This window comes from Pecten maximus, chromosome 15 (genome assembly GCF_902652985.1).
Source record: "Pecten maximus chromosome 15, xPecMax1.1, whole genome shotgun sequence".
Taxonomy (NCBI): Eukaryota; Metazoa; Mollusca; class Bivalvia; order Pectinida; family Pectinidae; genus Pecten; species Pecten maximus.
The window spans coordinates 9795021-9819538 of NC_047029.1; the positions used below are offsets into that span (position 1 = coordinate 9795021).

The window sequence follows — 24518 nt, forward strand, 5'->3', positions numbered from 1 at the left end:
ATAACTGGCTAACCAGAGGTACAGATTATCTAAAGAGGTAACCGGCTAACCAGAGGAACAGATTATCTAAAGAGATAACCGGCTAACCAGAGGAACAGATTATCTAAAGTGATAACCGGCTAACCAGAGGTATAGATGTATCTAAAGAGATAACCGGCTAACCAGAGGAACAGATTATCTAAAGAGATAACCGGCTAACCAGAGGAACAGATTATCTAAAGAGGTAACCGGCTAACCAGAGGAACAGATTATCTAAAGAGATAACCGGCTAACCAGAGGAACAGATTATCTAAAGAGATAACTGGCTAACCAGAGGAACAGATTATCTAAAGAGGTAACCGGCTAACCAGAGGAACAGATCACCTATAGAGATAACCGGCAAACCAGAGGAACAGATTATCTAAAGAGATAACTGGCTAACCAGAGGTACAGATTATCTAAAAGATAACCGGCTAACCAGAGGTACAGATTATCTAAAGAGGTAACCGGCTAACCAGAGGAACAGATTATCTAAAGAGATAACCGGCTAACCAGAGGAACAGATTATCTAAAGAGATAACCGGCTAACCAGAGGTACAGATTATCTAAAGAGATAACCGGCTAACCAGAGGTACAGATTATCTAAAGAGATAACCGGCTAACCAGAGGAACAGATTATCTAAAGAGATAACCGGCTAACCAGAGGTACAGATTATCTAAAGAGGTAACCGGCTAACCAGAGGTACAGATTATCTAAAGAGGTAACCGGCTAACCAGAGGAACAGATTATCTAAAGAGATAACTGGCTAACCAGAGGTACAGATGTATCTAAAGAGATAACCGGCTAACCAGAGGTACAGATGTATCTAAAGAGATAACTGGCTAACCAGAGGAACAGATGTATCTAAAGAGATAACCGGCTAACCAGAGGAACAGATTATCTAAAGAGATAACCGGCTAACCAGAGGAACAGATGTATCTAAAGAGATAACTGGCTAACCAGAGGTACAGATTATCTAAAGAGGTAACCGGCTAACCAGAGGTACAGATTATCTAAAGAGATAACTGGCTAACCAGAGGTACAGATGTATCTAAAGAGATAACTGGCTAACCAGAGGTACAGATTATCTAAAGAGATAACTGGCTAACCAGAGAAACAGATTATCTAAAGAGATAACTGGCTAACCAGAGGAACAGATGTATCTAAAGAGATAACCGGCTAACCAGAGGAACAGATTACCTAAAGAGATAACCGGCTAACCAGAGGTACAGATTATCTAAAGAGATAACCGGCTAACCAGAGGTACAGATGTATCTAAAGAGATAACCGGCTAACCAGAGGAACAGATTATCTAAAGAGATAACTGGCTAACCAGAGGAAGAGACGTATCTAAAGAGATAACCAGCTCATCTGGGGTACAAATATATCTATGGAGACAAAATGCTAACCAGAATAAGTTCAGATGTATCTAAAGAGGTTACTTTTGTCCCATGATGCCACTGACCCAATATCATGACCATATATGTACCTCACATTAGACCCATGACCTTGAAACATGATTCTTTTGAACAAATTTGAAAGCCCTCAATCATCCTAGCATGGTACTATCCCACTATCATGATGCCAGGGCTCTTGGTTATCAAGAAATCCTGACAGATTCAAAATATTTGACCTTTAAAGTCTTTCTAGGTCGTTGAACCTAACATGATACCCCCCAAGAATGATGACCCTGTGCTGTTCAAAGATTATTTTTTTTTACATATTTGATCCCTGTAACCTTGAAAGCAGGTCATTGTTGTTCATCCAAGAATGCTACTAGCCTAATATGATAGCATTTGGGCTAATTCTTGGTTATTGAGAAGAAGTTACTTTCGGGCAGTTGAGGTAAAAACACCTTGTCAGCTTGTCAATCAGTACATTTCCAAGAATTATAATTTAACTTTCGTTTACCAGCTTCATATTTTTCCTATTTTCAAGAGGACAAGTACAAAAGTGTCACGATAAAGTACACAATTCTAAAAACAATATTTATATTGTCAATATGGTCATTTATTACATTTATTTAATCTTAATAAATTACATGCAATCTGATCCCCTCTCCAGAATCTTCTCGTCCTGGTTACAGTCAAATACATTGCTGCTCAGTTCTGTATTGCTTTAATGGACGATTATTTATGTAGAGCCAACAAAACTCCATGAAAAAAAAATGCGAAACAGAAACTAGGCTAAGCAAGCATACTGGGTATTGCTAAATCGAAACGTCTCCTACCCCCCCCCCCCCCCCCCCCCCCCCCCTCCATGGGAAATGGATACGTTTGAACTCTTTTCCCTCCCCAATGTTGGAATATTGACGATGGTCGTAACATAACACTCGTACCTTCAATCTGATGTTTGTATCAGAACACTTCGAAATAACAACAACTATAAATATCTTATTCATCTTTTATTTGATGTGCACTGCACATGCATTTGCCAAATGTCCACAAATATTTTATTATAAGTAGAACTTTTTTAATTTAGCTTTTAGGACACTTTGCTTTAAGTGGATGGCCTGGCACATTGCTGAATGATCCGTCCTATAGTATACACATTTCAAATTTGTCCCTTAAAATTTTGGGGACAATATTCTTTGAAAAGGGAAAATGATCGTGAGATATTTCTTACTCATTATATTTCTTAAAATCAATTCTGTACAGTTTATAATATTGGTAATACCTTGTTTCATGATTATTGTGTTATACCAAGAAACATAGAATCTGTGACATCAGTAATATTTAGTCTGAACAGGTACCATAACCGCATCAATCTATATACAGTCATGTAGCAACATATGAATAAAATCTGTACAGTTGTTCTCAGATTAAAACACGCTGATGTCCTGTTTTCATTGCAAAATTTCTATTATTTCAATAGGACTTGTTTAAAATTTTTTATTTTATTTTGAGAATTTCACATATTTCAATAGGACTTGCTTGAATTTTCCTGTATCATTTCGAGAATTTCACACATCCACACATTTCAATAGGACTTGTTGGAAAGTTCTCGAAGGACAACAAAACTGCCTTCTTATGCACATATCCTGATAATGTGCTGAATCAATTCAATCCGGGTCACATGCAAACAACACTGTTGCACGAAGTTGATTGACATGACAACTGTTGTAACCACTTCAGAATTTTTTTTGAAGCAAGTAACATTGTCCAGAAAATAGGTCCTCTATAGTCAGTCCTCAACACCTCAGAATGTGACCTTTGTATGAACCTTCTTGAAGGCGCGGGAAATCCTCCATGAGTTTGCCTCTTCATATTTGTTGTACAGGGGTTCAATCTTCTGTTGCTTCTTGTGCTTGCTCAGTCTGGTTGGGTCAGAGAATCGGAAGAATTTGGGAGCGAATTCCACGAGCCATTTTGGGTCAATAGTTGTAACTTCACGCATGTATTCCTTTGTGGTCAGCACCAGTTCGTGGTAAATCACCCTGAAACAATATAACAACCCAATTACTCCGCAGAACTGTTATACCTAATTATCAAGTACAGTACTAATACTTCACATATCGAAGGGTTAAAATATGATATCTATTGATATGTATGTTCAAATAGGCAAACATTTACCAAATATACAGAATAATATTAATCAAATACTTGATAATCTTGTGTCTTTAATCTTAAGCTCTCTGTTAATTAAATATCTATTATCTTTCATTATCAAATAAGTCAATATATTCTCTATTTTGACGTGAACAGAAATTTTATACATGTATATAAATGTATCAAATCAACAGATTATGTAACCTCTGTAGATCTAATGTATGACATCTTGTTGGGAAAATGAATTGAGGTGTAAGTGATTGAGATTTAATGTAAATCCCCTAATTTTGAATTGTCCATTCTCTACACAATTTATTTCCTTTGTTCTACACTGCTATCATGCAGTGCCTGCCAACTGTACAGTGTATGAATTGTTATACATGTTTGTACCGATGAGCTGTAAATCTCAAGGTCAATAAACAAATTGAAATTGAAATTGAGATATAAATGTCTATACTTACCAGTCCGGCTGTCGGTTGAACAGGGCACTAGATGGGTGTATGTAGACTACTTGGCTATCTACCAATGTCCTGTAGCCCTCCTGGGGGTCTTTCTTAGCAGCATTTCGGAAGAAACCACTACAGATTGCCTTCTGTACCCGGGCGGTATTCTTCCCACAGCTCACAACATCTAACTTGTGTCTGGTAGAAAAATGAAATAGGTCAGATTGTCCAGTTATATGATGAAAACATATCTAAATTGGAGAAGAATTCACAGACAAATTTGCATTTACTAATGTCAAATCTACACGACTGGAAGTTAATACACATGACATTGACAGTGTATTGATAGGGTATGTGATTAGGATATTCTAAGAATAGTAACAAACTAGTAAGTACAATTACATATGGAAGGTTTATTTACCTCAACCTCAAATACAATTCCACAGAAAGAAAATGTAAATAAAACTGACACCAGTCTAGCTTGTATTTAAGTGATAAACAGTATACTTGATAATTTGATATGCTGTTCCCTACCTGTCCATGATGCCAAGCATCTGTTTGCGTACATCCTGGGCCCGTTTAAGCGTACGTATTTGGACAAAGTTGTCGTAGCACCAGGGACTGGAGAAGCGGTTGTTTTTCCATGAGTTGTAGACAGACAGCAGAGTAAGATGGTCGCCCTCTGACTGGTGAAACTTGGCCTTTTTCTGGTCCGCCATTGCCTGCTTGTCCTGGGAACCAAGGTGATAACAACACATTTACAATTTTATTGTTTAAAACAATGATAAAAATGACATTTACTGATACATAAGTTCAGTTAACTGTATTTTACTTGGGTGAGTATGGCATTAACTATATCAGCTTGGGACTTTATTGGGGTGAGTATGGCATTATGTATGTCAGCTTGGGACTTTACTGTGGTGAGTATGGCATTACCTATATCAGCTTGGGACTTAACCGGGATGAGTGCTACATTATCTACATTAACTTAAAACTGAGCTATCTATTATGGATCATCAGAGTTATCTTCCTTGGATTTATACAAAGTAATCTAATTCATAAAATTAAAGCAGAGTTACCTAACTAGAGGCAGTGGTGATCCATCTATCTTGCCAATCACTACCCAGAGTTGTCACCCAACACTCACTTAAATCACCCAATACATGCTAGAAATCAGGAATCACTTACCTTGGGTCTGTAGAAGACATTCTGTATGGACAACATGGACACGACTGTGAGAATTTCATCACTACATGCCAGATGGACAGACATAATCAACATCTTGGACAACATCGGCTCCAAGGGAAACTCTGCCATCTGGTAAAAAATAATAGGTATTTCAAATACAATCCAACTCAAAATGTTATCTTTTAATATTGTAGTGTGGAAATGTAATTTTTGATATCATCCATTGGAAACTTGTCCCTGCTTTAATTTCTAACGACCAGAAATTGTAAAATTATTCTGATAACACATTGAAGAATAGTGCTATCGATGATGCATCCGTGAATATTATTCTGACCTGTGAGTGAATAATGTATATCAACTACCAATTTAATGTTCTTTTTTTTTTCGTTTTTTTTTTTATCAAAATCAACACTGAATAACATTTCACTTATGTTTTATTTCACTTTTATCAAAATTCTGTTATAATCACATTTCTGTTAATATCACAATTATATGATCTCGCATTTCTGTTAATATCACAATTAAATAATCTCACATTTCTGTTAATATCACAATTATGTTATCTCACATTTCTATTGATATCCCAATTATGTAACATATCTCGCATTTCTGTTAATATCACAATTAAAATCAAATTATTTCACATTCCTGTTTATATCACAATTATGTCAACGCACATTTCTGTTAATACCATCTAACACTTTTCTGTTAATATATTAAATTGATTTTGCATTTCTATTAACAGTTGATGGTGTACTCACCCTACGTCCGAGTCTGGTCAGCAGACCTTCATCGTCCAGGGCAGTGAGAGCATGTAGCTGTTCCATTGCAGAGATCAACGTTTGCATTGGTGGGGCATCCATGAAATCGAAAGCCAGTAGATCATTGATCCCCATCGCCTTCAGGGACAACACAGTACTGGCCAGGTTTGTCCTCTGAATCTCGGGTACGTTTGTTGCCAGCATCTCGTCACGATACGCACGTTCTGTGTAGAGTCTGTAACATTTTCCGGGACCAGTTCTTCCTGCCCGACCAGCTCTCTGTTTAGCCTGAGCCTGTGTTACAAACATCAACTCAGTCACATACAGGTCTTGTACAATAAAGTAAGAAGTTGTAAGTGAAAGCATATAAACTTTACTGTTTTATTTTACAGCAATTTTAATTGTGAAACAAGATACATCATCTTATATCATCACTCTTGTTGGTATGGATGGAAGTGAAGGAGGGGTCTTACTGGGGGAGAAAATGGGAGTAACCGGGGAAAACCACCAACATGGTCGGGAAACTGAACTTCTCACATCCAATCGGGGAATCAAAGCCCAGCTGCTTAGGTGAAAGGAAAGTGAGTTACCACTCTTCCACCCGACCACCCAAGTGAAAGCGTAACGGCCGGGGAGATCTGCTAATTTATAAAGTATGTCATTCTAAAGTTATACATGATGCAAGTTGAAGCAGCAGTGGAGATTACTAATTATTAATACTCGTGAAGTCATGCTAATGAATATTCATCATGTGTAAAGTTTCAATGGCATCAGATAACAGTTTCTGAGAAAAGTAAGAAAACTTCACAGATTCTTAGGAAAAGACAATCATTTAGGAACAGGCTAAAATCATTTGATTCTGAACTATGCTATGCATATTGAGAAGATCAAGGCCTCATTTAAAATTTTTCAAAAGGTTATGTTTGAAATTTCAAAGAAGTGCAATGTGGCAAACTATTATTTTTTTCTTGCACAATGTGACCATTCGATAAAAAAAAAACATGACATCGATCTTTAAATAAATTTAACATTTGAAAATGAAAATAATCTTTCTTGAATGTCATTTACAAGGTCACCAACAGTGAACATATTACTGTAAGTATTGCAGAGCTTTTATTACGACGCCGCTAAGGGAAAAAATAGCTGTTGTTCTGGATGATGAAGGAAAAGCCATAGGGGGGAGGGGGAAACGACTTGCCCTACATATAGACACACACCCCACCTCCCCTCCTGCATTGCCAGCACATCTCAAACCAATTTTCTCGAGGAGAGTTGTCAGAAGTTCAGACTTGACTGCATTATCACTAAAGCATTTCACTGTTAGCACATTTGCAATCATGGCTAATTAGCCATTTCTAAATGTTATTTTTTTTATCTTTACCTGTGAAATTGGAGTAACAATCAGCTGATCCATTCCAGTTTTAGAGTTATACACTTTCTGTTTCACAAAGCCAGGATCCACCACATAATAAATTCCATTAATGGTAAGAGAAGTTTCCGCGATGTTGGTCGCGATAACGACTTTCCTAGACCCAGGAGGAGCAGGCTCAAAGATCCGGGTCTGCATCTCACCAGGAAGTGCACTATACACGGGGAGGATGATGAGGTCTGGGACCTCAGGGCCCAGGGCCTTCATACGTTCGTACAGGATTTCGCAGGCTGTGTCGATCTCCTCCTGGCCAGTGAGGAACAGTAATACATCTCCTGTACAGGTAATAAAATCACATAGACATGCAATCATATAATAAGTATTGAAGTTCAAACAGGTAACATAAACAAACCAACTTCAAGCCTAACAGGAAATTATTCCAATCGTATTTGAAGAAAATAATAAAATTTTTGAATTCCTGGTTATGAAATTTGGATACCATTTCTGTAATTGAGTTTATACAATGTCAACTACATTTTACATGTACTATGTTTATTCTCCCGAATGTAATTTTTGAACAAGTGTAATTATGTTTTTATCAAACTAAATGTGATATAAAAGACCAAGACATTTCAAAAATTGCAAAAAAAAGTTAACATTATCAGGTGTAGTACATGTACATGATGTTATGACACAATGGTCGGAATATGTACTACTTTTGGTTTGGTTTGGTTTGTTTTTGTTTAACGTCCTATTAACAGCCAGGGTCATTTAAGGACGTGCCAGGTTTTTGGAGGTGGAGGAAAGCCGGAGTTCCCGGAGAAAAACCACCGGCCCACGGTCAGTACCTGGCAACTGCCCCATGTAGGTTTCGAACTCGCAACCCAGAGGTGGAGGGCTAGTGATAAAGTGTCGGTACACCTTAACCACTCGGCCACCTCGGCCCCATGACTACTACTATCAGTTTGAACTGACTATGAATGTGTGTACAAGGACAGACAAACAAAGCGATTGTTTTATACCAATACTACAGCTCTCCCATTCTCTAACCCCTACAAATTACATTATATTATATAAACACAGTGACTGTTAATGAAATATGTTATTATAATATTAATCAGATCAGCAGTCTTGAAAACGGTATGTTTCTGTTTTGCTGAGTAAGTACATAATTATGTAATCAAATTTTCAGCCTTCAAAATGTGTTACTACCTCTTTCCGTACTTTGTGTGCCTTACAGATTCAGTACCGGAAGTAGTTATTAGCCTCGCCCCCAGATGTTTAAACAAAATGGCAGACTACATGTGCGTTTTCGGTGTGTTGTTTTTTCATATATAAACATAAAGGTTAGTGCTATCTTTGTACATAATCAAGAAATATTTAACTAATAAAATATCTAGATGTCAGATTGAACACTCTGTAACGTCCTAGACACTGATATCTAAAATGCAAATGTAGCAAGCCGCCATATTGTTTAATGTTTACATAAACAACATATTGTGAAAATATCACCTATTACTCTAACGGAAAAACACATAGCCCAACCAAAATAAAAAAGAATTTATCAATCAAAACGTTTGTTTTAAAACTTTTGAACACTTTTTATTTGTCATAACATCAGATGATCGTATATGTCGGGTGATGTCTTCAACAAATCAACACTTTAATAGCGTTAGCTTAGCCTGTCGACTACTATAGAGACAGTGGGGAAGAGGGACTGAAAGAGTTACTAGATAGAAACGAACACACGTGTGTCAGGTGTAAACTTACCTGGCGGCTCCATCAGGTGTATTTGCATTACGGTGATCATGGAGGCGTCCAGGTAGTCAGTCTCTGCCTCTTTGGTGTATAACACTTCAACAGGGTATGTCCGCCCCGGAATAGTAAAGATTGGCTGTAGATAGAAATAGTAAACAGGTGTTATAAAATATCCACATTAACCCGAGGAGGGAATGCATTTATTATCATTCTATTTATTATTTTATTTATTGATTATTATTTTATTTTTTTGTTCATTTCAAATAACACACCTACAAAAATATATACTTACTGCTTCAAAGAAATACTGTGAGAACTTGACAGCATCTAGTGTGGCAGAAGTTACAATCAGTTTCAGATCCTTACGCTTCTTGACTGCCTGCAATTGTCAAATGTATATAAATTATATGGCATATATCATTGGATAAATTTGTCAATAAAAATTGGAATATAAATGTCAATCATAAAACTGCCTTTTGTGATATAATTGTTATGCATACAATTTATATTACCAATCATGCAACCAAGTCTCTTTAAAAGTGAATGAATGTTTAGTGTTTAAACATCAGTTTTTTTTTATCAAACACAGATCGCAGACGAATATCCAGAATTTTAATTTGGTACTTAACAGTGATCATATAATTAATCTCAAAACACACAAAGATGATATTGTTCTTAATCACAAAACACACAAAGATGATATTGTTCTTAATCACTAAGAAATGTACGTCTAACACTGAGAAATTTAACATCCTGAACTATCTAACCTCTAACCTCTGAACTCTCTAACCTCTGAACTCTCCACTAAGAAATGTACGTCTAACACTGACAAATCTAACATCCTGAACTCTCTAACCTCTGAACTCTCACATACCTCTTTAAGCAGCCCGAATAAGACGTCTGTGTGTATGGTACGTTCGTGAGCCTCATCCAACATAATGATGGAATACTGCAGGAGATCTGGGTCTATTAGACATTCTCTCAGCATAAAACCATCAGTCATGTATTTTATCTTGGTCTCCGGACTCGTGCAGTCCTCAAAACGCATTGTGTAACCAACCTAAACACAGGCAGAAAGCGTTGTAAACCAATTCATTTTAAAACATGATGTCTTACATACATAATACTGGTAATTTCCTGCTATTTAAAAAATTAAAAGCTATTTTTTCAAATTTAAGATTTGCCATACGAGTTGAATTTTATTTTGTTGATGTATATAAACACTGTATACACCATGCAGGTTTTTGAAGAATGTTTTAATAAAAGGCTAAAACACCATTATAAATTGTTTTTATCAGTGAGTCCAAATTCTTAGAGATGATAATAGTGGTTACTCAAAATTTAAGCAAGCCATACAGAGAAAGCATGAGGTTAGGACCCAAATATCCAAATTACAAAACTCTCTGGTCAGCAAATATCTAAAAGGATTAAAATTTTATTGACATCGACAATATGTATGATAAGGAAAAGTTAAAATTTGAAATATTGGAACAACCAAATATTTTTCAGGTAACATGGGCAGATTTCTGTTTAAATTAGCTTCCCATCTGTCTGAAAAACTTTGAATTGTGATGGTAAACCCACCTCTTGACCCAGACGACAACCAAACTCCTCCGACACTCTCTTGGCGACAGACATGGCGGCCACACGACGAGGCTGAGTACATCCTATCTTACCGCGTGTCGTGTATCCAGTTTCAGCCAAATACTGTGTGATCTGAGTTGTCTTTCCTGACCCTGTCTCTCCAATAACAATCAACACCTGATTGTCATTGACAGCCTGGAAATAATTCATCATTTATTAAAGATAATAAAATACCATAAAAACAAGTCGTCATAGTTCATATCAATTTAAAAAATCTTGCATATAGAAGTAGTATTCTGTAGGTTTGCAAAACAAAGTAAATAACTCATAAATCTAGATTTAGAAAACATTGATTTGAACATGAATTTTCTTCTTTTTTTTTTATTCCATTTGAACATGATTTTTTTTCCCCATTTGAACATGAATTTTTTTCTTCTTTTTTTCCCATCTGAATATGAATTTGTTTTCGGTGATGAGATTTGAAGAAATCATTGCAGCATTGCCTTACAACATGAATTATTTAACATGAATATACACTGTACCTTCTATCTTAATATCTGGAATTTTGGCTATAAAATGGATTCGTTTGAAATTTCCTAGACTGACTAATGACAAATTCCAGCAACCCAGGCGAACCAATTAGAAACCAAACATTCAAACTGACAACCAATCATGACCTTGACCTTAGATAACTTACTAACCTTGATGAGTTCATCCTTAAGTTTATAGATGGGTAGACCCTGCCTCTGTTCCAGCAATGATTTATTCTCCTTTTTACCGTATGAAGCCTTTTGTCCCCCTGTGATATGTTTCTTCCAATCAGGAATATCGTTGGGAGTCATCCCAATTCCTCTCATGTTTGCAGCTAGTTGTCGTCCATCAGCTGATAAGAATATAAAATTGTATTAAGTACTGCTCTATATTTTCTATAATACTGGATCATTGTCAGAATAAAGTGTTTGAAAATTTAAGGGGAAAAAAATTCAGTGGTGAAAGAAATTCTCAATTCATTCTGTTTATCCTGGGTACCACAAGGACCATATGCCTACAATATTTGGCACTCTTTCAAAAATTGCCCTATATGAAAATGCCACTTAAGAACCCCTTCTAGAGCTGTCAAAATATATTTATGTCGGATGGATAAACATATCATGAAGAAAGATTAAATGGCATATAAAAAGAAATGTTTGAATGTAATTCAAAACAGTTAAATAACAATACCATTTCTAGTTTTTGACTTACCTTCAGGCATGGGGTCAATCCAGTGATTGTTGAGACCAGCAGGGACACTGCCCATCTCCGCCTCTCTCTGAACCTGTTTCAACTCTCGCCGCTCTTTCTGCAGGGCGTTCTGCATCATGGCCGACTGGGACAGCGACCCATCAGGATTCTGAGAAATAACACAATATCATTGCAACATTGCGCCTGCTAGGGATCGAACCCAGGACCTCTGGCTTACTAGTCTTGCACTCAACTGATTGAGCTAAAGAGAAGAGTGTTTACCAGGGTTACATCACGACTCTAGATGAAATATCACTTCTGAATCGGCAGTCTTAAAACTTGTGTAAGGATCTTATTTATCAAATTCTATCAAAAATATTTGCAGAATTAACAATTTTTGTACTGTATTTAGACTGGATTTTTGAAAATAAAATTACAATTTTAAGCTTCAATTTATTATATGTGCTAATTACATGGATCATAATTCAGTTTAAAAGGAATTTTCAAACATCTGGTTGACAATTTTATGTTGATATATTGTACTGACCTTGACGATTTTGACAGGACTAAGGTCAATCCCAGCACGCCCGTGACCTGCCAGGAAGGGAGCTTCCTCCTCTAACAGTTCAATCTCAACATCCTCATCTGTATAAGCAGTATTATAATACTCACATTTACTATGTGAAACATGATGAATTAAGACATTTTCCATGTAAAGATTTTCAGGAAAATACCCTGTAGCACATTTCTTGTATCATACAAAACTTTTTGTGATTTCCCCTAAGTAGTGATGTCAAAGTTTGTGAGATGTTTTAGGAGTATTAATCAATTAAGAATTGTTTACTTCCTGCATTGCCTATTATAGGGTTGGCTGGATATTTGGACAAATGGGGCAAGAGTCGGTCAATGTTTTTATTTAACTTTTAAAAGGTTTAAAATATAATTCAGTGTATTACTAGTAAGTATACAATCAATCAGAAAATAAGGCATATTAATTAACAGGTAGGTCAAAATTCAAATCAATTAGAAGGATAGGTCAAAATTACAATTAATTATCAGGTAGGTCAAAATTACATTTAACTGTGTACCCAACACTACTTGCTACTCATGATCTCAGGACATTTTGTGTCAAAGTTTTCTTCTTTGAATTAATCTATTAATTAATCAATATAAAATATACAATGAACCTTAAGAGTAATTGGTTATACACTGTCCATTTCAAAATCCTTACTAGGTAATCACAATCCTTATTTGTTTTGTCAATATTGTCAGGTCAAATAGAGTGTGATTCCTTGTTTTTAAAATGATATCACAATTGGAATAAAAAAATATCAAAAGAAAAAAATCTATGATTATCAGAAAAACAAAATCTATGATTAAACATACCTGAATCCTCTTCTTTAGGAAGTAGTCCAGTCTCCTCATCAAAGTCGGGTAACTCTGACTTGTCTATGACATTCGCAGCTATCATTTGCTTGATTTCCCACTTTTCAGGTGAAGAAATGCGCTGGACACGCTTCTTATCCTGTGTTTCGTCCGTATCTGGAAGGTCCATCATCGGTAGAGTGGATGGACGATCCGGGTTACGCGCAGCCTCGCTTTCATCCTTCATTTCTCCACCAACCAGAGATCGCGTCCTCTCCTGGTTCAAATCCTCTCCTGTTTCCTGGTCGACATCCTACATAACATACACATAATCAATTAGGTGAAATAAAAATACCCTATTGACTCTTCAGTGTTCATATATTCTCTGTTTCCATATCAAAGTGAAGAAACAACTGTTTGTGGAAGTATTTAATATACATTGTACAAAATTCCTGTATGGTAGATATAAGATGTTTACTCAGACAAGAGAAGTACTGTAACAATTCCATGTCTAGAGTATCAGCTAAGCACAAAGACAGATATTGACAATTTTTTATTGACCAATTAACCTGCATTTCCATAGTATCATTGGTAATATGGCCAGACATATTATCCTAGCTCTGTATGTAAGATTATAGGGTAGACTAACATTGTGTACATAAACCAGATTTAGAATTACACACCATGATTGTTTTGATGATTTTTTTTCCCCAATCGTGAACATAAATAATAGCTTAATTGTGACTAATTACTGAACAATAATTAAACCCTGCACCCAAATGCATGTGTCCATACATTCAGGTTTACATACCTTCATTGAAAGACTTGTTTTATTTCCAGCAAATGACAGCACTTTGACCTTGACCTTCTGACCTCGTTGAACCACGTCACTGACCTTTGTCACACGTCCCTCTCTCCTCAGCTGTAGCAAATAAGTTAGATATGTACACTGTAAGTACTACTTCCTAAAATAAACTCATTTCTTTCATGGTCAATAAAATCTTAATCGGTAAATCAAGGGAGTTTCTTTGTTGAATATTGTAGGGTAATAAGAACTGTGTAAGTATTCATATCAAGAAATTTCAAAGAATTTCAATTCAACAGATTTGGGATATCGGAGTTAAAATTTCATAATTTATTATAGCTGATATCCAAAAGTGAAATTTGTTACTATGGGTCACAAAATTCATTTTAATATGAACTCGAGTAGCTGAAGTTAGCAGGGATTTAATGAGTAGCCATCTCATTTTTAGCCTCCATACATCAATGCGCTCACAGATCATATCATCAACAATCATAACCTTTTGAGTTTTTATATACATAATTTTGATTTGCTAGTCACATAGAAATAACTTTTCACATTAATGTTTTTAGTTCACACAATTTTTTATGAACTTATCATTGACTTTTCACATTTTAAAGGTTATGCACCTGTGATATGTAAACTTTTGCACATCTTAAAGGTTTATGTACCTGTGATATGTGAACATTTCACATTTTAAAGGTTTATAACCCTGTGATATGTGAACTTTTCATATTTTAAAGGTTTATGTACCTGTGATATGTGAACTTTTTCACATCTTAAAGGTTTATGTACCTGTGATATGTGAACTTTTCACATTTTAAAGGTTTTTGTTCCTGTGATATGTGAACCTTTCATATTTTAAAGGTTTATGTACCTGTGATATGTGAACTTTTCACATTTTAAAGGTTTATGTACCTGTGATATGTGAACTTTTCACATTTTAAACTTTATGTACCTGTGATATGTGAACAAGTCCTTCACATTTCTTCCTTAAACCTTCCAGTTGTACAAAACAACCAAACTGCATCAATGTGGTCACTCTTCCCTTAAATATCTGAAAGCACAAGAAAGAAAAAATAGATTTGTTAACCAGGACCTTTTAGACAAGGAACTGATCTAACTTAAGTAACAGTATACAGATATGTTTGGATATGGTGCCATTCATTGAATCTTTTATATGAATTTCTCATTCAAACATGAATTGATTCAGAATAATGCTTATTTAAGTACTTGACATGACTGTCTTGTGGATCACAGGAGGTTTTTACATTGATACATAAATAATCATAAATTCACTTACTCCTTCAAACTATTTTCAACACCAAAAATCAAATTGATTGACGCGTAACTTTGAATGATATTACAACTTCAACATGACTAGTCCCACAAAGTAGAATGGTAAAGAGCTGTCCCAGACTAACAGTGATTCTATTGAATCAAGAGAAGTTGAAATGACCACTAATGTTCCTTTAAACATCCACACAAAAACATTCTTTAGTTACAGAAATTGTAAATTTTTTGATGATTGAATTAATTTCCCCACCCTGCCAACAACAGGCTCCATCGGAATTTCCTCATCGTCTGATTCCTGCTCTCGTTTATTTCTCCCTCCTCTGTATCTGTCTTTTCTATCTTCTTCATCACGATAATATTTACTCTGTCTCTCCCTGCTCCTGCTCCTTGACCGCTTTCTGTGTTTTCTGTCCCGATCGTTTGATCTTGATCTGTCCCGTCGTCTTTCACGACTACGACTTCTTTTTCTGTCTCTTGGTGACCGACTTCTTGACCGACGATGGTTTTTATGTCTTGAAAATTACAATTTAAATATACAGATATGTGACTGAGCACTCAAATGGAAGACATACAAGGTAACAGCAAGGAAATCTTTAAAATCAATTTTTTTTTGCACAAAAGAAGAGGATGAAACTATTTGGAAAGTAACCTATAAAAGGTCTGTTTAGAGGCGAGACTAATATGGCCTAATCATATGTCACTGCAAAATTATTAGCAATGAATTATCAATTATGATAATATAATTATCAATGAAATAATTAAATCAGGAGATTTTCCAAAGAACCATTATTTATTCAGCTGTATATACATACATGTGTTTACATAAAGATTTTTCTACAAAACCGCAAGAGTTACCTTTTCCTGTCACGCTCTCTACTGCGGCTACGTTTTCTGTCTCGTTCTCGGCTCCTACTGCGGCTATGTTTTCTGTCTCGTTCTCGACTCCTACTGCGACTATGCTTGGTTTGATGTTTCTTAGCTTTGTCATCACTATATCAATAATAACAATATTTATACCATTAACATTATACAGACACATCAACACCTGTAAAGTTGTAAAGTAAAATAACTTCCGATAGGGAATCATTTTAGAGTGAAAACAAACCCATTACAATCAATTTCCTGTAAAAGAAAATGTAGAACTTTTAAAAGAGAAGGAAATCATGTTGTCCAGTCTAATTCCTGTGACTGGACATGAATGTTACCTGTGACTGGAGATGATTGTTACCTGTGACTGGAGATGATTGTTACCTGTGACTGGACATGATTGTTACCTGTGACTGGAGATGATTGTTACCTGTGATTGTAGATGATTGTTACCTGTGACTGGACATGATTGTTACCTGTGATTGGAGATGATTGTTACCTGTGATTGGAGATGATTGTTACCTGTGATTGTAGATGATTGTTACCTGTGACTGGACATGATTGTTACCTGTGATTGGAGATGATTGTTACCTGTGACTGGAGATGATTGTTACCTGTGACTGGAGATGATTGTTACCTGTGACTGGAGATGATTGTTACCTGTGACTGGAGATGATTGTTACCTGTGACTTGAGATGATTGTTACCTGTGATTGTAGATGATTGTTACCTGTGATTGTAGATCATTGTTACCCGTGACCTGAGATGATTGTTACCTGTGACTGGAGATGATTGTTACCTGTGACTTGAGATGATTGTTACCTGTGACTTGAGATGATTGTTACCTGTGACTGGACATGATTGTTACCTGTGATTGTAGATCATTGTTACCTGTGACTTGAGATGATTGTTACCCGTGACTTGAGATGATTGTTACCTGTGACTGGACATGATTGTTACCTGTGACTGGAGATGATTGTTACCTGTGATTGTAGATGATTGTTACCTGTGATTGTAGATGATGGTTACCTGTGACTGGACATGATTGTTACCTGTGATTGTAGATCATTGTTACCTGTGACTGGAGATGATTGTTACCTGTTACTGGAGATGATTGTTACCTGTGACTGGACATGATTGTTACCTGTGACTGGAGATGATTGTTACCTGTGATTGTAGATGATTGTTACCTGTGACTGGACATGATTGTTACCTGTGACTGGAGATGATTGTTACCTGTGACTGGACATGATTGTTACCTGTGACTGGAGATGATTGTTACCTGTGACTGGAGATGATTGTTACCTGTGACTGGAGATGATTGTTACCTGTGATTGTAGATGATTGTTACCTGTGACTGGACATGATTGTTACCTGTGACTGGACATGAATGTTACCTGTGACTGGACATGATTGTTACCTGTGACTGGAGATGATTGTTACCTGTGATTGTAGATGATTTTTACCTGTGACTGGAGATGATTGTTACCTGTGATTGTAGATGATTGTTACCTGTGACTGGAGATGATGGTTACCTGTGACTGTTGGGAGGGAGATGTTACCCATGTCTAATTAGGAATGTTACCTTTGACTGCCGAGAGGGAAATGTTACTTGTGACAGTCGGGAGGGAGATGTTACCTTTGACTGTTGGGAGGGAGATGTTACCCATGTCTGATTAGGAATGTTACCTTTGACTGTCGGGGAGGGAGATGTTACCCATGTCTGATTAGGAATGTTACCTTTGACTGTCGGGGAGGAGATGTTACCCATGTCTGATTAGGAATGTTACCTTTGACTGTTGGGAGGGAGATGTTACCCATGTCTGATTAGGAATGTTACCTTTGACTGTTGGGGAGGAGATGTTACCCATGTCTGATTAGGAATGTTACCTTTGACTGTTGGGAGGGAGATGTTACCCATGTCTGATTAGGAATGTTACCTTTGACTGTCGGGGAGGAGATGTTACCCATGTCTGATTAGGAATGTTACCTTTGACTGTTGGGAGGGAGATGTTACCCATGTCTGATTAGAAATGTTACCTTTGACTGTCGGGGGGCTTTGACATCAGTGCCATAAGTTCACCCATCATATCATCAGCAACCTCTGTGTCCTCTTTTTTTATATTATCAGTATCCGCAGTTTCTTCTTCTTTTATTTCTTCCAACATTTTCTGAAATGTAATATCAAAGAAAATTGAAACCAATATTTACATAGTATGCACAATTTTCAAGAATGGAAAATCAACGACTATGGTTTGCAAACTTAGTTTTTTTCCATCCCAGCGGTCGATGGTTTTCAGTCTTCATAACCACTGAAAGAAAATCTATTAAAGACAAGATTGATCTATATACATGTAGTTTTTTTTGTAATACTAACTTATAGTGAAACTAAAATATCTGAGATTAAAATTAAAATCAAATTTATTAACTTTACCTGATTAGTTTGCTACCTCAACATTCAGAACGTGGCTAATCATTTCTGACATTTTGAGTGTAAATGTGTCTTTTGGACTAGACATGGATTGAGTGTCGCGAGTGACTACTGTTCAGCACTTACCTGCATATACCTGCGTACTATATAGGTATATTGGCCACTACATACGGACTATCCTTGAGAATCATGCCAGCTAGCAATAAACCTCAGCGGGTACAGAGTGTGACCACTAGCAGGACCAGTGGTATTGGTGCGAAAACTACTGACGATAGACTGGACGAGATTTATACCATTCTAAAGTCCCTAGTTACGGAGGAGGTATTGGAGAAGAAATTAGAAAAGTTGCGTATAGACATTCAACTAGAGCACGCCGAGCGTATTGAGGCTCTTGAGGACCGAGTTGGTGATTTAGAGCAGGAGAATGAGGACTTAAAACTTACAGTTTCCAAATTAGAAGATCAAATTGTAAATGTGAATAGCCGGGTATCAGAAATGGCGGGAAAACAGAACGACCTCGAACAACACGGCCGGAAGAATTCATTACGTATATCTGGACTAAAGGACACCGAGAGAGAATCAGTGGAGCAGTGTGTTCAGGGTATCGTGACATTTGTACGGGACACTTTGAAGGTACCGATTGATGGTAAAGACATCGATATCGCCCACAGACTGGGACGTTTTGATAGTGCTAAACCAAGGAACATTATCGTTAAGTTCACCCATAGACGCAAGAAGCAAGAGATTATCCATGCGCGTAGGAACCTAAGGGGAACGGGATTTGTTATCTTTGAGGACTTAACCCGTTACAACCAACAGAGACTTAGAGATGCTTATCACCTTGATTGTGTCAAGAACTCTTATAGTATCGACGGGAAGTTGTTCGTGGTGCTAAATAATGGAAAGAAGCGCAGACTGTCGTTTGAAACCCCACTTGAAGAGAACTTTCTCATGAATGACACCAACTTTCGCTTTAGGAAGTGACTGGATTAAGTAAAGATCGGTGGTGACATTTGGTCAGTATCGTTACTGACTTACCGATCAATTCAAAATACTGTGTAACGTGTGTGTCGTTTTTATGAGTTATAATCATGTATGTTTCCTACTGAGTGTGTGTTTTCTTTTTGTGTTGTGAAAGTCGATTCCAATTGGAGTGTATATTTGGACTAAGGATCCTAACATACAGGTAAGTGTTCCACACTAGCGCACACTGATATACTGATATAGGCCGATATTGAAAAAAAAATAGTGATATATGTATGCTTCAATGATCTCGCTTTCTTTTATTAAATATTTGTATCAAATATGTTTATTATTTAGATCTTACCAGTGCCTCTCAATAGAAGCATTCATATATAGTTGTAATTTGTCGTTTGGCTGTGCTTGCTTTTAAAAAATATTAATTTAATATCGTTTTCCGGAAATCCATCGCTCATTGAGTTTGGGTTCTAGAATTACCAATTTACTTCCGGTTGACACAACCTGTATGTTTTCGTAGGTTCCACGGTCCCTCTCCAACTGTTGAATGTTTGTGGTATAGACCTACTATACTGTAAGAGAACGGAAGTGTGCTTAGGAAAATCCTGAACAATACAAGTTCGTTTTATGGTATTGAGTCGTACGTTAACGATAACAGTTTATGTTTCCGGATATATGATCCCTTCGTTTAAGCAAGTGCGCGCATTTAGATTTCACCATGAGTTTCCGGTCTTGTATTGCCAGTGTCCTGAAAAGTGCAGCGGGTGTGTGTATGTAAGTGTTTGACAGTAGTCATGTTTTGTTTATGATCTAGAAATATGTTTTTATGTCTGTTCCTTTTTCTGTCTCTCTTTTCTTTTTCCAACTGTTTCATGGGGGATTTAAAATTAACTTTTGAGGCTTCTATTTTCGATATAACATGAGTATCACTGTGCTATCGGCGAACTGTCAGGGCTTGGGGGATAAAATTAAAAGAAAAGACGTATTCTCCTATTTAAGAGATAAACGGTACAGTATTTACTGTCTCCAAGACACCCATTTCTCGTTTGACCAGGAAAATATTATAAGAAATGAATGGGGATATCAATGTTATTTTAGTTCTTTTAAATCCAATTCACGTGGGGTGGCAATCCTTTTAAACAATAATTTCGAGGCCAAGGTATATAGAGAAAAGTGCGATTTACAGGGTAATTTTCTTGCGCTTGATATTGATATTGATGGGTCTAGGACAACTCTTATTTCCGTATATGGTCCAAATCAGGATACCCCAGATTTTTACAATCAAGTAACTGAAATAGTGGATAGTTTTGGAAATGAGAACATTATTATATGTGGGGATTTTAACTTAGTTTTAAAACCATCATTAGATTATGATAATAATTATAGATTTGTAAATAATAGTACTGCGAGGGAAAAGGTATTGGAAATTATTGAAAATACTAATCTAATTGACATTTATAGGGAACACCACCCTGATACTAGGCGCTATACTTGGAGGCGTGCTAATCCATTAAAGCAGGCCAGACTAGATTTTTTTCTTGTCTCCGAATCTCTCTTGTCAAGTGTAAATAAGTCATCAATAGAACCAGGTTATAGGTCGGATCACTCTACCCCTCTATTAACTATAACTTTTAACAAATTTAAGAAAGGGAAAGGTATTTGGAAATTTAACAACTCTTTATTATATGAATCAGACTATCTTGATTTGGTAAAAAAATGTATTGACAGTATTAAATTACAATATTGTCTACCTGTTTATAACCCTGATTCTCTAAATCTTATTCCTGATTGTGATATTCAATTTCTCATAAATGATCAACTTTTTTTAGAAACTTTATTAATGGAAATAAGGGGTAAATCTATTTCATATTCTTCTTACAGGAAAAAGCAGTTAAATCTCAGAGAGGAAAATATTAAGAAATTCATAGCAATTACTGAGGCTGAAACAAATCCTGATCATACACAATTAGATGAGAAAAGAAAAGAATTAGAGTCTATTCGTTTGAAAAAGGTTAGAGGTAGTATCATTAGATCTAGGGCAAAATGGATAGAGGAGGGAGAAAAACCTACTTCTCCCTCTGTCTGTGCGTGTGTCTGTTTTGTCTTGTGTGATGGTGCGTCTATGTGTGTGTCTGTCGGTGTCGAAGTATGTGTGTGTGTATGTCTGTGTAATGGTGCGTCTGTCTGTGTCTATCTGTCTGTCTTGTCTGTGTGATGGTATGTCTGTCTGCTTCCTTCTCACTCTGTATAAATTTAGGTTAGGTTATGTAGGTATGTTAATTAATATGTAAATGATGTAAGTAGATGTGAGGCTTGTGGTTCAAGCTTAAAATAATCGTGATGAAGATGATGTTTTTTGTGTGATGATAAGGATGATGATGTTTTATTGTGATGAAAAAAATGATAATAATTTATGTATGGATAAATTATAATGATATCATGATAGATGATGATGATGATTAAGTGTGATTCTTTTGATGATGATGATGATGATGATGAATGGATGAAGATGATGATGCTGATATGATGATGATGATGATGTTTGATTATGTATGATGATGAGGATGATGGTGATGATGGTGGTGATGATGAACCGATGATGATGAGGAGTAAGATGATGATAAAGATGATGATGCTGATATGATGATGATGATGATGTTTGATTAGGTATGATGATGATGATGAATCATGAGTATAGCTACTGTGGGTGTAAGAGTGAGAATGTGTGTGCATATATGTCTCAAATGTTTTGTATTTATGAAAAAAATCTTGAAAAAAAAAAAAATTAAAAAAAAAAAAAAAAAAAAAACTTTACCTGAACAGAAATGTATTAATCACCTTTAATCTGTTTTGTACATATCTTTCTAGGTTTTATTGAATCCAGGATTCTTTTCATACTTTTCATAAAATTTCATACTTTAATTTCCAACAAGTTTTTACTAAACACATGAAACAACACTTAATACTGGACAACAATTAATGTAAATACAAAAATAATCTGTTAAATGATCAATTAATGACATTAATTCTCATAAGAATAATTTGTTATACTTCTGTAATTCTATAGCCCATCAATACCGTAGTTTAAGTCGTTTCAGGATAAATAACACTTAGCAGTAAAGACACAAAAACAAGATACAAACAAATGATGGACAGAAAACTATGAATAGATAAATCAATTCATATGATTCTTAATTTGAAATTTCTATTTTGTCTAGCATTAATAAAAAAACAAAAAAAACAAGTTATATCCAAATTACAGACTTCAGATATATAGTAATTTCCATAAAGTGACTACATTCAATATGTTATCAGTATCCGATCACTTACCCTGGTGTTTGGGTCGTTAGCCAAAGCTAATCCTGGGTATAGCTTCCTCTTCAGACTAACGTCATCATCTCTCTGGTTTTCCTTGTAGCTGTCATCGGTTTTCTCTTTTTCTCGAGATTTTGGCTTCATCTTCTGTATCAATCTCAGCAGGTTAGCAATCAGAGAGTCCTGGTAGGAGGGATACATAGATATTATAATCATTGTATACACATATTTGTTTATAGCTCAGGTTACAGGGATTTTAAAGGTTAACGTACATTTGAAATCGCTATATCATTATGAATATATTTTTTGAAGATTAGTATTATATTTCCTTGTGCATTGTCATGAGATGAATTTCATCATTTTTTTTCAGTTTTGTTGCAGTGCCTGCATACATGTATTATAATTAGCTCTACAGAATAATAATAGTTTTCCAAAATAAAGATAAATCTACAGTTATAATTAAAGATATACATGTAGCACATTAACAGTAGTAAATGACCTACAGGGTAATCGAAATATTGAACAATCCATTCAAAACAGAAAACATGGTTTCAATTGCTTACACATAGATTTGATTTAAGATAAGATTTTACCTTCAATCAGAAAAATAATTTTTGTTCACCACTGGAGTTCTTATTTTCGTGTTGTTTTTACATGATTACTAATGATATTTTTTATTATATTTTTTATCAATTGTTACACATTCCCATATTTATTTTGTTTTATTCATTCAGTGTATTAATACTCACTGAAAATTCTGCTCCATTTTCAGAAAGAACTTTCTTGAAAGCATCAAACGTATCATTTTTCTCTGATAAGGATATGATGAATTCAGCTGCAAATGTAAAGGATATAAAAAATTACTGTTAGTATTTGATTATTTGTTTCTTGCAATTTATGTATATGTGGAAACACAAAATAATAGTCTAGAACACTCATTTCTAATGTTTATTTTATCATTATCATATTGGTGGGTTCTGAATACAAATATATGTACATGTACACATGTACACATTCAATCAACACTGGCTTTCATTGATAATGAAAGAGTGGAACAATTCACGGCCAGACCGGGGTTTGAACCCCTGACCTCCAAACACTAGCTGGATGCTCTACCACTAATGAGCTACCTGGTCGCCGATGATCATCACATTTGTTTCGGTTTTTTTGGGTTTTTTTCCAAATGTTTGATAGTGTCTTCATACAGTAGCTGAATGGTTTTGCTGTTGATAATTTCGCTGAATAGAAATGAGTAATTAAAAGTACATTTCTACATGATATGTGATGGCTAATTAGACACTCGCTGACTGATTATATACTAACACTACTTAAAAAAACATAATTGAACAAGTATCAGATATCTGTCCATGAAACCAAGAAGGTATAAAATTTGTGATGTAATAAATCTCCGTTGCAATCGATATATCATGTATTATGATTTATGCGTGTCTAATTAAAACGTATGCCCTATATGACGTGTTTAATTAATACTGATCTCTTAACATACAACAGCTTCATTAATGGATTGGGTACGAAAGTTATACCAAGCTACATGTACACTACAGCTTACGTGG

General features: G+C 35.7%; 1 protein-coding gene across 1 annotated transcript in view; it reads right to left on the reverse strand.

Moving 5' to 3' along the window:
* Positions 1–2410: 2410 nt before the first annotated feature.
* Positions 2411–24518, reverse strand: part of LOC117344287 (ATP-dependent RNA helicase DHX8-like) — a 30086-nt gene continuing 7978 nt past the window's right edge. The window contains exons 2-22 of the mRNA XM_033906979.1: positions 23694–23779; positions 22960–23127; positions 18261–18391; positions 16210–16344; positions 15605–15866; positions 15017–15115; positions 14068–14178; positions 13278–13569; positions 12439–12536; positions 11913–12060; positions 11372–11553; positions 10671–10865; positions 9961–10146; positions 9379–9465; positions 9099–9222; positions 7341–7663; positions 5960–6253; positions 5199–5327; positions 4545–4741; positions 4029–4208; positions 2411–3455 (exon numbers count right to left, since the gene is read on the reverse strand). Coding sequence (XP_033762870.1) covers positions 3218–3455; positions 4029–4208; positions 4545–4741; positions 5199–5327; positions 5960–6253; positions 7341–7663; positions 9099–9222; positions 9379–9465; positions 9961–10146; positions 10671–10865; positions 11372–11553; positions 11913–12060; positions 12439–12536; positions 13278–13569; positions 14068–14178; positions 15017–15115; positions 15605–15866; positions 16210–16344; positions 18261–18391; positions 22960–23127; positions 23694–23779 — 3665 coding nt within the window. The 3' untranslated portion in view covers positions 2411–3217. The remainder of the gene's footprint in view (positions 3456–4028; positions 4209–4544; positions 4742–5198; positions 5328–5959; positions 6254–7340; positions 7664–9098; positions 9223–9378; positions 9466–9960; positions 10147–10670; positions 10866–11371; positions 11554–11912; positions 12061–12438; positions 12537–13277; positions 13570–14067; positions 14179–15016; positions 15116–15604; positions 15867–16209; positions 16345–18260; positions 18392–22959; positions 23128–23693; positions 23780–24518) is intronic.